This window comes from Leucopleurus acutus, assembly GCF_964270905.1.
Source record: "Leucopleurus acutus genome assembly, chromosome: 14".
NCBI lineage: Eukaryota > Metazoa > Chordata > Mammalia > Artiodactyla > Delphinidae > Leucopleurus > Leucopleurus acutus.
In genome coordinates, this window is record NC_139156.1 from 25,585,513 (window position 1) to 25,601,592 (window position 16,080).

Below are 16,080 nucleotides of genomic sequence, written 5' to 3' on the forward strand. Positions count from 1 at the left end.
ATATCTCTCTTTTGAAGTTTTTTGGTCTTAATCGATATAGCAGAATAATTCAAATGAATATAATTCAAAAGTGACATTCATTTGGCTGCCTAGCCAAGTAGCATTTTGGGTGGAGATTGTGATAGAAGGATAAAGCATTACGAAGTTCCTATTCTTTTCTCACAGAAAACTGGCAAGCTGAAGATTGGTACCTACACGGGCCCCTTGCAGCATGGCATTGTCTACTCTGGGGGTGAGTCACAGACTTCCCTTTATTTAGTGTAAGTCTTTGCTCAGACCTTTGCTGAGACCTGAAAGCTTTGGTGTCCTCCTGGCACAGTGCCACATATACTCTTTAGAATTCTAAAGATATCGTCTCCTGATGGTAAACACTTCAATCACCTACTAATACAATAGGAGTCAGGGAGAAAGGTTTTGAGAAGTGGTCAGTATGTCCTAGTGAACCTTTGATTTTCACTAAAAGGATCAGTTTTTTCCAATCCTCCTTTTGCCTATTTGAGGCATTTTCTCAGTGTCTGGAATCATGTCGGGTGGTTCCCAAGGGGTCCTCTAGGGGTTTTTAGGAGCCCCTGTGGACACAGATGTGTATTTTGTTGGAATGAGAAGCAGTGGAACAAAGCCAACCTAATGGCAGATCTGTGATGAGAAATGGCAGTGGTACTTTGAAGGGTTATGTCCCCTAAAGCTGAGACGTGTAGTTTTGTTGCTCTTGCGTTTGGTGATCAAGAGCTCTGGTGAGCACAGTGGAGCTAAAGGCCTTGTCTTAGGGGCACTAAAAAGGTTGATGAAAAAAGACAATGGTGAGTCTTTATCTTTTAAGAAAGGTGCACCCTTTTAGTGTGTTCCTCACATAGTTAAAAGAATAAAATTAATTGTATTTAATGGTTATGGTACTTGGAACACTGGTTTTTAATATGGAGACATTTATTGTTTTCTCATTGTTCGTTCCATTGTTTCAGGTTCATCTGATACAATCTGTGATCTGTTGGGAGCCAAGGGCAAAGACATTTTATATATTGGAGATCACATTTTTGGGGACATTTTAAAATCAAAGAAACGGCAAGGGTGGCGAACTTTTTTGGTGATTCCTGAACTTGCACAGGAGCTGCATGTCTGGACTGATAAGAGCTGTAAGGAGCCATTATTCTTACTTTATAAATCTTTGATATAGCTAGTTTATATCTGAATGGCCAGCTATGAATCAGTCCTCTTTGATGAACCATTACTTTGTATGCAGGGGGTCAGACAGGGGTGGTCAAAGATGGGCCCTTCTATTTGGATACCTCCTTCTCATAGAGCCAGATATTTCACAGAAGCCCAGAATTTTGAGGTTATCTTGTTCAGCCTTCTTCTTGAATCCCTTTAAAGTTTGGAATATTACTGGTCTGAGTTATGTTACAGTAGCAACTGAAAGTGAACTCTGCTTACCTCTGTAGGCCCTTATTTGTTCAATCATGCCTGCTAGTTCCAGTCTCTCTGCTACCAGCTCATATCTGTGATCCTGGGGCATTGATGGCTCTGAGTGCTGATCACCTGGTATTTATTTGCTCTTCTGAGAAGTAGAGAATGAGGCACTCTCTGAACTGAGCTATACTCTGCACTGAATTGAGCTTTGACCCTAGTTATGTAAAGATGTTTGACACACACAAGTTCTCCAGCCAGTCCTAGCTAGCATCACTCACAGCGTGGTGGAAGGTCCTGCCTCTGGAAACTCAGCCTGCCTCAGGTAGTGACCCTGGCTCCCCCACCTACTATCTTCAGCCCTCAGGCAGGTTACTGAAACACCCTGTGCCTTAGTATCCTTATATGTGAAAATGAGGGCAACACCTACTCTCATAAGCTGCCTGCATAAAGGAGATAGAAGTAACAACCTTTCTCAACCAAGGCTCCTCATCTGAACCACAGAACAAAATGATTTGAATGACTCTCGTTCTCCCAAAGATGGTAGATAAAGAAGATTTGTTATATACAGTGGCTACATCATGGCTCGATTCTCGTCGGGGAACCCAGGTTGAGAAGGGCTAGAACACACGGAAAGCATGCAGCGTATAGTGGCTGTTGCTATTGTTTGTACTTCTTGGTGGGATTTTCTGGCTACATTTCTACCTATAGAATTTTAGAAATCTAGTTGATTTGGTTCTGTTTTCTGGACTTGTGACTTATGCTTTTATCTAAAGATGGAACCATTAACACTTGCTTTGCTGACACACCTGAGATGGGGTATGAATTGGCACTTTATAAGCTCAGAATCCGCATCCAGTTAGGAAAGTTGTATGTAGGGGGTGGTTTTAAGTAGGAGGAAATGCTGGCGTCATCTGCTGCCAGATTCCAAGCAGTGTCAGTGGGTTTTCCCGAAGGTGGGGGAAGGAAGTCATTTTACACACTCACCTATAGCTTTACTTTTCAGTCATATCTGCAGGCTTTTACTTTAGTTTTAGCAACGGTTAAAAACTAGATGATTTTTGTTTTACTTAAAACATTTTCCTTTTTCTTCCAAACTTTAGCACTTTTCGAAGAGCTTCAGAGCCTGGATATTTTCTTGGCTGAACTCTACAAGTAAGTTTCCTAACCCTAAAAATTTCTTCCCTAAAAACCATCTACCTCTTCAGGAGTCACTTAGATGTCAGAGACGTCCTTTCTGGAGATTTTCACTGGATTTTTCTTGTCTCCAGGCACCTTGACAGCAGCAGCAATGAGCGCCCAGACATTAGCTCCATCCAGAGGCGTATTAAGGTATCCAAATGGGATTTGGGAGAAAACTTCGAAAATAAACTTTAAGTGATTTCTGTATTTCTGATATTATACAGGGAGTGGCACATAGCCAGTGTTCAGTAAATATTTATCGAATGAGCTGAGCCTTAATCTTGTTCTTTGCTTTAGAAAGTAACTCATGACATGGACATGTGCTACGGGATGATGGGAAGCCTGTTTCGCAGTGGCTCCCGGCAGACCCTCTTTGCCAGTCAGGTGATGCGCTATGCTGATCTCTATGCAGCATCTTTCATTAATCTGCTGTATTACCCGTTCAGCTACCTCTTCAGAGCTGCCCACGTCTTGGTGAGTTATATAGCCTAAGGCTACTATTTGCAGTTAAGATAACGCTGTTAAGGCCAAGATCTGCCATTAGCTATCTGGCATGGCACAGGAAAGTTTAGATCATTTCTTTCTAATGTGCAAAGCCCAGAGCCAGGTTACATGGTTGCACAAAAAGGAGTTTTTGAGAAAGTATGAGCAAGATAGAATGTTACAGAGCTTAATTTTACTTTGAAAACTACTTGGTTTAAAAGTTGTTTGAATGGTAAAGACTTTATTATTAGTGCTAAATGAGAGAAGTGTAGTTTTCCAATACTGATCTATATTTCAAGACTTTTTTGCTGTGAAATAAACAGGAAATAATAATCTCTTCTCTCCCATCTTATCCAGTTTCAGGCTACAGTATACAATGTGGGCACAGTTTTGAGTGGGAGAGAAAAGAGGATAGGCAGCTTTAGGAAGTTCTAGGAAGATACTTCAGTATCTGAATTGGCTTGGCCTCTGGTCCATTATAGGTGCTTCTGTACAGCCATCTAACAAAGGCAGAGGGATTAGGATCTGGGAGACAGCTGTTTTGTTCTGCCTGCTTTCTGAACCTCTGACTTTGTTGTAGATGCCTCATGAGTCAACAGTGGAACACACACATGTAGATATCAATGAGATGGAGTCCCCTCTTGCAACCCGGAACCGTACATCAGTGGATTTCAAAGATACCGACTACAAACGTCACCAGTTGACACGGTCGATTAGTGAGATTAAGCCCCCCAACCTCTTTCCACTGGCCCCCCAGGAAATTACACACTGCCATGATGAAGATGATGATGAAGAGGAAGAGGAGGAAGAGGAAGAATGAGGAGGAAAAGCAAAACTCTGAGCACCCATTAAACAAGTTCTGGCAGGACTCCCAGGAGTAAAGGATGTCCCTGTGGGGGGTGGGGGGGCTCCATCAAAGGTACATCCGGAAAGTTTCTGAAGACTTTACAATACTCTCATCGTAGGGGGTCCTTGTTTTAGTTTTGTGTGTCTGCACTCTTTGCAGATGGTTCAGAATTGTAATGGAGTCTGTACTGGAGGAAAGTAAGGGTAAAGCTGGGCTGAACTGCATGCAGCTGGCTCCATCGTGGCTTGTGACACTGTTGCCTTGTCTTGTTTCATCATCAGTCTGTCATAGTGTATCCAGGTACACTAAGGGTGGTGAAGGGTCTCAGAGTGGAGCAAGGAAGACAATGGGAAGAGGTGATCCAAAAATGTTGTTATGGTACAAATTGTGCTCTTATTCCAAAATCCATCTTTTTCAGTGCATTGCATAAGTATTGTATATCAGTGGAGAAATATATTATTTCCATTATCAAATGTAGTCTTCTGTTAAGGTCAAGGTTCCTTTACAAGCTTTTGTAAGTGTCCTCAGTGACTCCAGTAAGGCTGCTGTCAGTGGCTTAGCAGATGTGTTCTCTACTTGCTGTAGGTAGGGCTGGTCTGGAATGGACTGCAGCAATTTCATTTTGAGGCAGAAGTCTTCATCCACTTCTACATGTTTTTGATTGATAGCAAAAATGTTTATTATCCAAAAACACAGTCTTTTTCTCATCTGGGCTAAATCTATAGAAAGAATTCAGCTGAAAGAGGACAAAGGATCAAGCCACCTGAAAAGAAGAGAACCTCCTTCTTATATTACATCATAACGGAGTAAAATTCATTAGTGTGGGCCATATAGTGTGGCTCATGCCACCCCATTCCAGCCTTCTGTATCCTCTTGCTGTATTTCAAATTCAAGCATAAGAGGGTGGGAAGAGGGCTCTGTAAGCCAGAACCTTTACAAAAACAGGGCACAATCAACGTGGATAAATTCACTTCAGAATCCCAAGTGAAATCACTTCTTGTTGTTCAGAACAAGAATGGATCATCACTGTATACTTTAAGGTGGTATAACTGCCTCACCGGAACAGTGAAAGTTGTTACAACATTTTTCACAGTGGTGTAGACTCTTACTTTAACCTTCATATGTTTCTTCCATTCTTCCTGTCATTTGTCAACACGGGAGGGTAGATTAGCTGCTCTAGAAGTCAATAAAGTATAATATTTCTAATACTGACTTTGACCCCTTCCTATAGCACAACTATAGTAACTGCTAGTCTTCAAGTGGGTTTAGGTTTTTTTTTTGTTGTTTTCTTTTAATTAATTATTTGTTTTTGGCTGTGTTGGGTCTTTGTTGCTGCACACGGGCTTTCTATAGTTGCGGTGAGCGGGGGCTACTCTTCGTTGCAGTGCGCAGGCCTCTCACTGAGGTGGCTTCTCTTGTTATGGAGCACAGGCTCAGTAGTTGTGGCTCGCAGACTCTAGAGCACAGGCTCAGTAGTTGTGGCGCATAGGCTTAGTTGCTCCGTGGCATGTGGGATCTTCCTGGACCAGGGCTCGAACCCGTGACCCCTGCAGTGGCAGGCAGATTCTTAACCTCTGTGCCACCAGGGAAGTCCGTGGGTTTAGGTTTTACTTAGTGATACCAATTTGACTTTCTCTTAAAGGAAATATAGTCTAGCATGATTAATGGCTAAATTTATAGCACTTAAATAGGCCTCAGTTTTTTCATAGACAGTTTTTTGGTACAGGACTACGAGGTGAGGCTTTTTTTTCCCCCTTTTTTAAAAAATCATTTTATAGGTAGGGAACACAGCTCAGTAACTTAGCCAAGCCCGTATTACATCACCACTTTGAATGTGTAGGGCTTTACACTGTCACATCAAGACATGTACATTCTGTTATCTGTTAGGAATTTATGCTACTTTTAAAGTATTAGGTTAGAAATGCTATTGCAGGGACTTCCCTGGTGGTGCAGTGGTTAAGAACCTGCCTGCCAGTGCATGGGTCATGGGTTTGATCACTGGTCCGGGAAGATCCCACATGCCATGGAGCAGCTAAGCTCATGCGCCACAACTACTGAGCCTGCACTTGCCTAGAGCCCGTGCTCTGCAACAAGAGAAGCCACTGCAATGAGAAGCCCGCACACCGCAATGAAGAGTAGCCCCTACTCAACACAACTAGAGAAAGCCCGCGTGCAGCAACAAAGACCCAACGCAGCCAAAATGAATAAATAAATAAAATAGGCAAAGTATATAAATAGAAAAGAAAAAAAAAGAAATTGTTATAGCAATTAGATATTGCTCCTGTTTTAAATTTTAGCAAATATGTTTGTGATCACCCCAGCTATTAATTATTCTCATTCAAGATGGAGATGCTGCCCAGTTTGACACTGTCTTCAGTGTTCCCAAAGCCAAATAATATCTGAGTGACTTATTACAACTACATGGCTAATTTAATAGTACCTTTAAATATCTCCCCTGTTAGAGCAAGGCCCAACATGATCACATTGCTTTAATTTACCACCCCTTTTGTTTTGTTTTATTCACAGAAGATCTTATCTAAGAGTTTCTTTTCAACTAGATGAGTCTCTGGTAGTGGGTCCAAAGATTGAGAAGTGAAAAGCACACACCTGGAATAAGAATTCCACTACTGGTTACAGCTTTCTTTAGGACCACCAAAATATACTTTAAAGAGCTAGGATTCCATAGGAGTCTAAGGCCCAGAGCAGAGCCTTTGCTTCCCTGCATATTACTCCTGTTAGAAGAGTGCTGGGAAGTAAGTGGTCCTTGGGCAGGGACTCAGAGCAGCTGTAACTGGACTTGTTAAAACATGAGTATGAGTTTCTCTCTGTTGCTAATAATTGAAGCAAAACATAAAATTATAATTTTCCGTTAAAAAAAAAACCCTAAGGTGTTTAGACTGAGAGGAAGCTCTCCCAACTCTTTTCAGAACTTTCTTCCTGGGTATTTGGAAAACACCACTTAGTTTCAGACTTTGTGAGGCCCCCTGGCACCCTAGTATATCCAGCAGCGGTCAGAGGCACAGCAGACCACAGCGCAGCCTCTGCAAGAGGCCTTGTCCTGTGCATTCCTCTCTACAGAGATGGTCAGGTAAAGCTCAGATGGTGTATTTTAGTAAAGTTACTGAAAGCCAAGAAAGTTTAGTGTTCTGTTCAGACCTTAAATTTCCTACCATAAGCTCTGTTGAGACCTAAAATAAGAAAACAAGCCCTTCAAGATACCCTAAGATGCTTTTAGAAAAAGTGGGTCTTAACAGAAAAACTTAGAGCTACAAATCCTTTAGACATGTTAGTATTGTTTTTAAGCAGCCACTTTAAAAAGCCACTTGCACTGACATGTCAGATTTAAAAGTACTTTGTCCATGTTTAGATATTCCTAAATCAGATTTATTTATTTAAGAAATATTTTGTCAGCAACTTTAAAGCCCTGCAGTTTTTCCAAGGCTGCCAGAGCATTTAAAAATACTCTGCTTATTCACCACAAATAGCCTGAGACAAACAACTGCATATCTAAGTCTGCATTAAGAGTAGGAGCCTTGTCCACATTCCGTGTTATGGAAACTATTTAACCTTTCTTTGATGGTGGGAAAAATGGTAACTATGATCTAGCTATTGCCATACACTTAATCCCAGATCCTCAGTTCAGCAATTTACGTCTCAATACTTAGGTTTCTCATGACATTCTTTCTTGGTGACTAGAGCATAGAGCTATTCTTAAAGTTTTTCCTCAAATGGAACAATTTCAAATGATACACAGCTTTGGGAGGCCCTGAGAATGAAATCTAGACCATGGAGCTACCTGAGCAGCCTTGAAAAAAAGGACCGGTGCACAGCCACCAGAGAGCAGGGAGGACGTGCACATGCACAGCAGCCGGGACGCAGAGCCGGTGACTTCCAGGAATCCACGTCGTCCCATCTCACACCTCCACGAACGGAGAAGGGGCACTGCACGCTGTTCTCACAGCTGAGCACATCGGAATAGCAGAAAGCAAGTCATCTACGGAGAGAATGCATTGGTTTACAGAATGAACAAGGCAGCTTTTCTGTTTAACCCGACAATCTCAACCATTTCTCCCCTGGCCTCAGACACGATGTCTTCATCCCAAGTCCACAACTATCTGACTTGTTCCCACAAAGGTATGCAGTAAAATATAAACAATAGTTTAAGTCCCTCTAAAGAGCTTTAACAGAAAAAAGTACTCCCGATTGAACACGCAACACCTCATCTCAAGCTTGTCGACTCTTACTGCAAGTGTAAGTAATCTATTTTCTAATTTTAAATGACAGAAGTTTTTGGTCTGGTCCCTTTATGTTCCTTCCTATAAAATACCTTTGCTCCATTTTATTACTAGAAAAGAAATGGGTTAGACAGATTGGTTCATGAATCAAATTAGGTACAAATATTCACCCAAATGCGCTGCCTCTCCCATTGTGCTCTTCCCAAAGCCATGTCTGGCCAGGGCTATAGATGAGGCCTGGAGAGTCTAGGCCAAGATAAACCTCATCATACACACTGGAGCCCAAGCAGCTGAGTGCACGCACAGTCTTCACACAAAAGACAGCAATAGTCCTTCCAAGTCTCACAAGTTCCTGAGATACTTGGCAAGAGGACTTGTCACGCAAACCTTCCCACCACTGAAAAATGTTTATTAAATGTCCAGTCTTTGAGAGACGGTTTGTACCAAAGGTAATCTTTAACTTGTGGGTATACATATTTTGAAGCAAGTAACTTCATTTTTGGACCCACTGCCCTCAAGTCAAGGATGTAGCAGAATTGTGGCAAGGAAGCTGGCTTCATCTGAAATTCCTGCCATGTGTTGGCCTACTGTTTGAGTGCTTCACAATCGCTCCTACCCTAGCAGGAAAAGCACTCTGACAAAGAATTCCTGTAACCGATTCCCCCTTGCGTCCTTAGGCCTCACAATCATCTACTGGGGGAGATGGCATGCCACCAGAATGTCACAGAGAGGCACTATAACCATTGCTTTGTCCTGGGGCTTTTTGAAAGAGCAGAGATATGAGGACCTCAGGGAAAAAGATAAAACAATCATACAAAGAAGCCACATGTTTATTAGCCATCTCATGTAATTCAACTTTTTGGCCTTAATAAGAAATCATCTCTCTATTAAACTGAATTACCTTCAAAAAGTGTGCTTTCAGAAATCAACTCCAGGCTACAAAAAGGTCGTTCAGTTTGTACCAGTCATTTTCTCTACAAGACCGTCTGATCACTATCTGTGTCCTCAGAAGTGCTGAGTCGAGAAGAGCCGCTGGGGAGCATAATCTGTTAGACGGAATAGAAACCCCAGAGCTTTTATCATGATACAGCTGAGAAATGAACTGACATGTGGGCAACCCCATGGATGCAGAGGGAAGGCTTAGGCAAATCCCATCTTCACAATAGGAAAAATCACCTTTATTTCCCTTGGAGAGTTTCCTGATTTGAGCTCAGGACTCATCTAGACAAAGTGAGTAAAGCAGGAAAAACTAATAAGCACAGCAGCCAACTGGGAGAAGACGCGCTAGAGAGAGAATTCCTTTCCCGGCACTGCGTGCTGCTTTCCGCTCTGCTTCTAACAGGCTCCCAAGAAGATAATACTTCACTGGAATGTAATCTACCTTGTTCCACTTTCGAGAAATTGGGGGTGATGACTGGGGAGGTGGGAGCACTGGTTAGGTCAGGAAGTGTCTCAGCCCGTCTTGTCAGCAGTCCTTCACTGAAATGTCTCCATCCACAGGACTAGTGTAAGTAAAACAGACCGAGAACATCATGGTTAAAACAATATGGTAGGAAAAACAAGGGACCAGTCATCAAGAGGCTCAATTCTCAGAAGAATGTAAAACAGAGACTAAGAGTGGAGGGAAGAAGGATTCCAAAAGAATGTGGTCTAGGAATAGATCACAGAGGGGCCATGAACCTCGACCGAAAGATCTTCAGAGTCTGGTCACATGAGTGAGGAGGGTAGAAGGAATAGAAGGGACAATGGAAGAGGATGTGGCTTATCAGGGAACGTGGGAGGCCCACTGAATCCTGAAGAGCATCTGACCATGACTCACCACACTCAATGCCCAGTGTTTTTAACTTGAGGGTGGACCATCTGTGCCTGCTGCAACCATTCTCCTAGGCTTCCCATCGCAGAGAAGGATCTGCAGAGCCATTTTCATCTTTAAGAGCCAATTGAGAGGCTTGAGTGAGGCCTCTGGTCTTGCCTAGGAAAAAACAGCTTAGAGATATGCCAGCTGAAGTGTGTGTTATTAGTGACTGAGTGGCAAATGTCTGGGGCAGTTTGAGTGGATAGCCCCAGTGTCTTTATCTAAAATGAACTGATGGGGGACAGATTACAATCCTCAAAAAAGAGAACACACCCCTGGCATTGGCTGCACCAGGCTGGAAGTCGGAGGCTCAGTTCTAGCTCCCGCTTCCCTTTTAACATAAGACTTGGTGGTGTACGTCCAAAGGAAACGCTCTGCTGTGTTGCCATGCCGACCACCTATCCCAGCTTTCCCACCAGGCAGGGGACCGAGGTCAGTGTTGCACAGGTGACAGGGGAAAGAGGGAACACACATTCGCTAGAAGGGTGAACAGAAATCATTTATCTAAACAGAATAATAGAAATGAACAAAAACCTTTTAAAACAATCACAAAATTTACAAATAAATTGATACAAAATAAATAGGAGAGATTGTAAATCTACAACATCATTTGAATTATAAAATGCATTCATTATGACAATCAGCTCACGAAACCTATACATGTCATTTGTGCTTATTTAGGTTTATATACACAGCTCTGGATACTGTGTTCAGAAAACTTCACTGCTACAAAGCATGAAATGTACACTATGATACAGTGAGTAAAGGCTAAGGAGGATGGAAATCAGACTCAAAGCAGGGTCTTATTTGAGGCGCCAAGGCAGTGTTGGCATTGGGCCTCAAAACCAAGAAAAGGCATATTAGAAGCCCAGGTGGGCAGGCAGCTTCCATGGTCCAGAGAGATGGATTCTGCAGTCCAAGGTGGGAATTAGAGACCATCACTGTTGTGGGACCAGGCCACCAACCTGGCTTGGGAGTGTGGGAGTGAGGAAGGAGGCTGTGTCCTCACAGCCACGCTGTACCATTACCCAGAGAATAGACCCAGTCACCAGGAAACCACCTCTAAAGTATTTCACGGAGGTACGTGAGAGGCCCTGCCGTGAAGTAAAGACCTGCCTCCATCCTCATCTCAAACACCTCCCATCAGGAATAGAGGTGGGCCCAACGCAAACACCTGCCATCAGGAATAGAGGTGGGCCCAACTCAGACACCTGCCATCAGGAATAGAGGTGGGCCCAACGCAGACACCTGCCATCAGGAATAGAGGTGGGCCCAACTCAGACACCTGCCATCAGGAATAGAGGTGGGCCCAACTCAGACACCTGCCATCAGGAATAGAGGTGGGCCCAACGCAAACACCTGCCATCAGGAATAGAGGTGGGCCCAACTCAGACACCTGCCATCAGGAATAGAGGTGGGCCCAACGCAGACACCTGCCATCAGGAATAGAGGTGGGCCCAACTCAGACACCTGCCATCAGGAATAGAGGTGGGCCCAACGCAGACACCTGCCATCAGGAATAGAGGTGGGCCCAACTCAGACACCTGCCATCAGGAATAGAGGTGGGCCCAACGCAGACACCTGCCATCAGGAATAGAGGTGGGCCCAACGCAAACACCTGCCATCAGGAATAGAGGTGGGCCCAACGCAAACACCTGCCATCAGGAATAGAGGTGGGCCCAACGCAAACACCTGCCATCAGGAATAGAGGTGGGCCCAACTCAGACACCTGCCATCAGGAATAGAGGTGGGCCCAACGCAGACACCTGCCATCAGGAATAGAGGTGGGCCCAACTCAGACACCTGCCATCAGGAATAGAGGTGGGCCCAACGCAAACACCTGCCATCAGGAATAGAGGTGGGCCCAACGCAGACACCTGCCATCAGGAATAGAGGTGGGCCCAACGCAGACACCTGCCATCAGGAATAGAGGTGGGCCCAACGCAGACACCTGCCATCAGGAATAGAGGTGGGCCCAACTCAGACACCTGCCATCAGGAATAGAGGTGGGCCCAACTCAGACACCTGCCATCAGGAATAGAGGTGGGCCCAACTCAGACACCTGCCATCAGGAATAGAGGTGGGCCCAACGCAGACACCTGCCATCAGGAATAGAGGTGGGCCCAACGCAGACACCTGCCATCAGGAATAGAGGTGGGCCCAACGCAGACACCTGCCATCAGGAATAGAGGTGGGCCCAACTCAGACACCTGCCATCAGGAATAGAGGTGGGCCCAACTCAGACACCTGCCATCAGGAATAGAGGTGGGCCCAACTCAGACACCTGCCATCAGGAATAGAGGTGGCCCAATAACAGGGGCCGGGACACTAGGACCAACGTAAGAGCAGCAACCTGTTTAAGACAAAAGCAAAACCGCTCGTTCTCACCCACTTTAAAAGACAACAGAACCCTAGGCTCCATGGATGAGGGGCTCCAGAGCAGATCTCATCTTAGTCATAGACGACGTACTAACAGTGGAGGCATATGTACATAATAAATAATAATATAAAATAAAGCATATACATTTGTGGACTTAAAAGGACTCCAGAAACAAGAAAAGTCAACGGACTGACACACTCCACCTTCACAGTAGACTTTAGACACGGGGAGTAATGAATCAGGAGCGAGGCTGGGGCTCTCTGGGGAACAAGAGTCCTGAGGCCTTACTTTTCTCCCTCTCCCTTCTGCTCTGGGAGCCTGAAACCAGCTGTTTATATCCAAGGGGCCTGGGTCTCCAACAAAAACGGCAGGCACTCAAGGCCCACCAGGTCCATTTGATAGTTCTCTCCAGGGTGAGTCTGAAGAGGAAGCTGGCCCCAAAAGAAACCCCTTCTCGAGTGAATCCGTGTTGGTCAGATGGGGGCAAAGGCTGGAAGATACCCTGCCAAGCGAGGCAAAACAATACTCCCAGTCATTCTCCAATTTATGTTTAACACCCAGTGGGTATGGAAACTTGAAAATGTGTACTCACTCAAGTCTTATGGTACGTGTTGGCTCTGTGTACATATAAACCTCGGCATACAAGCTCCTAGAACTTTACTCTCTTGCCATTTAGAACCTTTGTTTCCATGTTGCTTCAAGTACAGCCTGATACTTAAAACAATTCTTCTGAGATGAGCTCAGTGGCTCTAACCCATACAGTGAGAAAGCTTACTTGAGCCGAGACAACCGCAAAGGTCTGAAGAGCAAAGAAGGTCCCCAGCCCAAGACAGTGGGAGGAAAGCTGCTCTGAGCTCTGCAGCTGCTGTGAACTGCCATCTTCCTCCTGTTCTTAGGGCTGACCAGGGGCTCTGGCATCTTCAGGCAGGGCAGAAGGAAAAGCAGCGCGTAAGCACTCCCTGCAGGAAGGGTGCCCGCGTGTGCCGGAGGAGGAAGGCCCACTGCCACAGCCTTGAGCGAGCTTGGTGCAGGTGCCCCGCACATCCGCAAACCGAGGCAAATGAACAAACATCATCCTAGAACCCTCCGAACTCATCTCTCCTATCAGCCCACGCAAATACAAAAGAAACGTGGAAAGATAAAGATTTGCAAATGGCCCTGAGGTATAAAAATCCACTGAGTAGGTTGCTCACTGATCCATTTACATGGGAAAAGTTTCTGAATCCCCAGATCACTTCCATATTGAACTCTCTAAATCCCTCCTAATTCTGGGCTAACCTGCAACCCACCAAGATGCCCTTGCTGGACAGAAGCACCACTAGTCCAGAGGCTGGAATAGAACCGCACCTGACCCAGGACAAGAGCCTCAGAAGCCTCTGCTCCCTGAACTGCCAGCCCAGCCTCGCGGTCTTCAACGCTCCGCAAGAAAAACGTCTCCGGGATCAAAGCTGAGAGGGGAACAGTTCCTGCTCTCCTGCTAGCAAGGAGCTTGTGTCATGTGACATGCACAAGCCAACCCTCCCTGGTGGCCTCCTGCTTAGAATCCCAGGGAACAAGGTGAGCACCTTCCTGTGCCAGCCCAGGTGAGTCCTCTGCCTGGGCCGGGCCCCGGGGAACACTGGAGGAATCCTGCTCTCCTGGCCCAGGCAAGGCAAAGATGGTCAGATCCCTGGCTGGTTTTTCAGAAGATGACAGGGTTGGGTTTTGTTTTTGTTTTTGACCAGCCAAGACACAGGTTCAATTGGCCAGGGCCTACTTAGGTCTGCTCCTCAACCTGAGGTAATTTGAGGACAGAAGTTCATGGTCCCTGCTAAGCCCAAATTCCCGTTGCTTCATTTCCTAAGGGAAATGCAATTCTACTTGTATCTAGCACTGTTTTCCTAGCCTTGGAAAAGCTGGACCTTTAGTTGTGTGGTACTGGGGATAGCACAAGTAAATATATTCACAGTTAATGTTCCATATTAGTGTGAAGTTTTGCATTCAACATTTGCACAAAAGCTCCTTGAAATATTAGAAAATGGCAAGATGCCCTACTCCTCCCACTTGGGGAAGACAACACTGTCAGCATGGGCACTGAGCTCTCTTCCAGAAGTGAGGTGAGGAAGGAGGGGAAAAAAGTTACATGGGGTGCCCTTTCACATTCAAATTATGTAAGAACCAAGGCTTAAGCTAGTTGATTAACATCTCAGTTTCCATGCACAAATCTTAAGGTTCTGTTTTCCTAAGAGTTTCAACATATGATTTTAGACTTGCCTGATGCACGTGAAACAGAGAATTAAAGGGAGGGAAACTCTAAAGCAGTAGGAAGAAAGTCTCCCTCATTTATGAAGAGAAAGCAGATTGTCCCAGGAACACTTGGATACTAGGAATCCAGTTCCAGGAGGAAGCTTCAGGATGCCAGAGTGGCTGCTTAGGAGAGGGGGAGGCCCTGTCTGGTCCCCCAGAGCCAGGGCTTGCAGCAGGGGCCACTGAAAAGAAGAGCGAGGCCCTGGCCTGACAACGGGGCTCCCAAAGAATTCAGGACCCCGGGCCCTGTGTCTGCTCCGCAGCCCGCTCCCCACGCTTACGAAGCCAGCAGCCCTAGGAGAGGACGACCCACCAGTAGTGCCGAGGACGGGCCGCTGCACATCAAGATCTCAACTATTTGATGGTCTTTCTCTGCCTTGCTCTCATTTACTTTGTAGACATGAACCGCATAGACCTCCTCCAAATCATTCTCCTGCTGCTCCACAGAAGCCATGAGCCAGCATTTCTCCTTCAACAGCCTGAAGTTAGTTTCCAGAAGGAAAGTGGGGGGCCTGAAAGAGGAATCTGCCGCTCGGATACTGAGTGTTACCATCTGAAGGGTCTTGGGCCTTGCCCAAAGCAGATATAACTGTAGCCAAATGTTAGCCTTCATTCGTTCAGGGACCAGACAGGACTTACTTGGGACTCCCTGTTGTTATAAAACAGTGTGAAAAATCAAAGGTAAAGAGTAGTTTATAGAAAATAAATACGAACTTGGGAGGCTAAAATTTCGTCCTCCAGGAGCCCTACTGCAAAGCCCCCCCATGCCAGCTCCTTTATAGAGAGGACTTTTCAAAAAGCCACGCACTGAGCAGGTAAGACAGTAGGGAAACGTTAACCATTTCTCCCTGAAGTCAAGGAGCCAGCAGCTGGAATCCTCTCAAAAGGGCTTTAGGATTCACAGAGCAGCAGTGGGGCTCCAAAAAAGATCCAGCACAGTAACTGTGATTCCAGAGGCTCCTTCCAGGAGCAAGGCGCCCGGAGACGGACTGCGTGTGGAGAGGCAGATCAAAGCAGATAGGCCAGGGGAAGCTGACGGGAGAAGATCCGGGAGGCCAGAGGAACCACGGCTTGGCAGCCCGGCTGCACCAGACCACAGGGATGGCACTGCTGTCCCGGCCCAGAGCGTGGCGTGCTGGCTGGGGCAGAAGCCTCCTCCCCTAGCAAGGCCCGGGTTTCACTCTGTTACAGGGAACTCTCCTCTCACTTCTGCACCCCCTACAGATGATCCCAGTTCCCGTGTCATGTCATACTGACGCTGTGCTCAGCTAGACGCATCTTAGGAAAGTGAGACCTTTACACTTGGATGGGTTTGTTTATAAAAGCAAATACTCACAGTACAGGGTCCCACTAACGTCAAGCTCTGCGGTGGGAGCACCATCCCACGGTGCTCTGATTTGGGTGCCAGCAG

The 16,080-nt window shown here is 45.6% G+C and overlaps 1 protein-coding gene across 2 annotated transcripts in view; it reads left to right on the forward strand.

Moving 5' to 3' along the window:
* The window catches only part of NT5C2 (5'-nucleotidase, cytosolic II), a 77,301-nt gene extending 72,017 nt beyond the window's left edge, over nucleotides 1–5,284 (forward strand). For both annotated transcript variants that reach the window (XM_082854455.1, XM_082854456.1), the window contains exons 12-17: nucleotides 166–232; nucleotides 960–1,130; nucleotides 2,505–2,556; nucleotides 2,673–2,733; nucleotides 2,881–3,057; nucleotides 3,647–5,284. In XM_082854455.1, coding sequence (XP_082710581.1) covers nucleotides 166–232; nucleotides 960–1,130; nucleotides 2,505–2,556; nucleotides 2,673–2,733; nucleotides 2,881–3,057; nucleotides 3,647–3,886 — 768 coding nt within the window. In that variant the 3' untranslated portion in view covers nucleotides 3,887–5,284. The remainder of the gene's footprint in view (nucleotides 1–165; nucleotides 233–959; nucleotides 1,131–2,504; nucleotides 2,557–2,672; nucleotides 2,734–2,880; nucleotides 3,058–3,646) is intronic.
* Nucleotides 5,285–16,080: the final 10,796 nt, after the last annotated feature.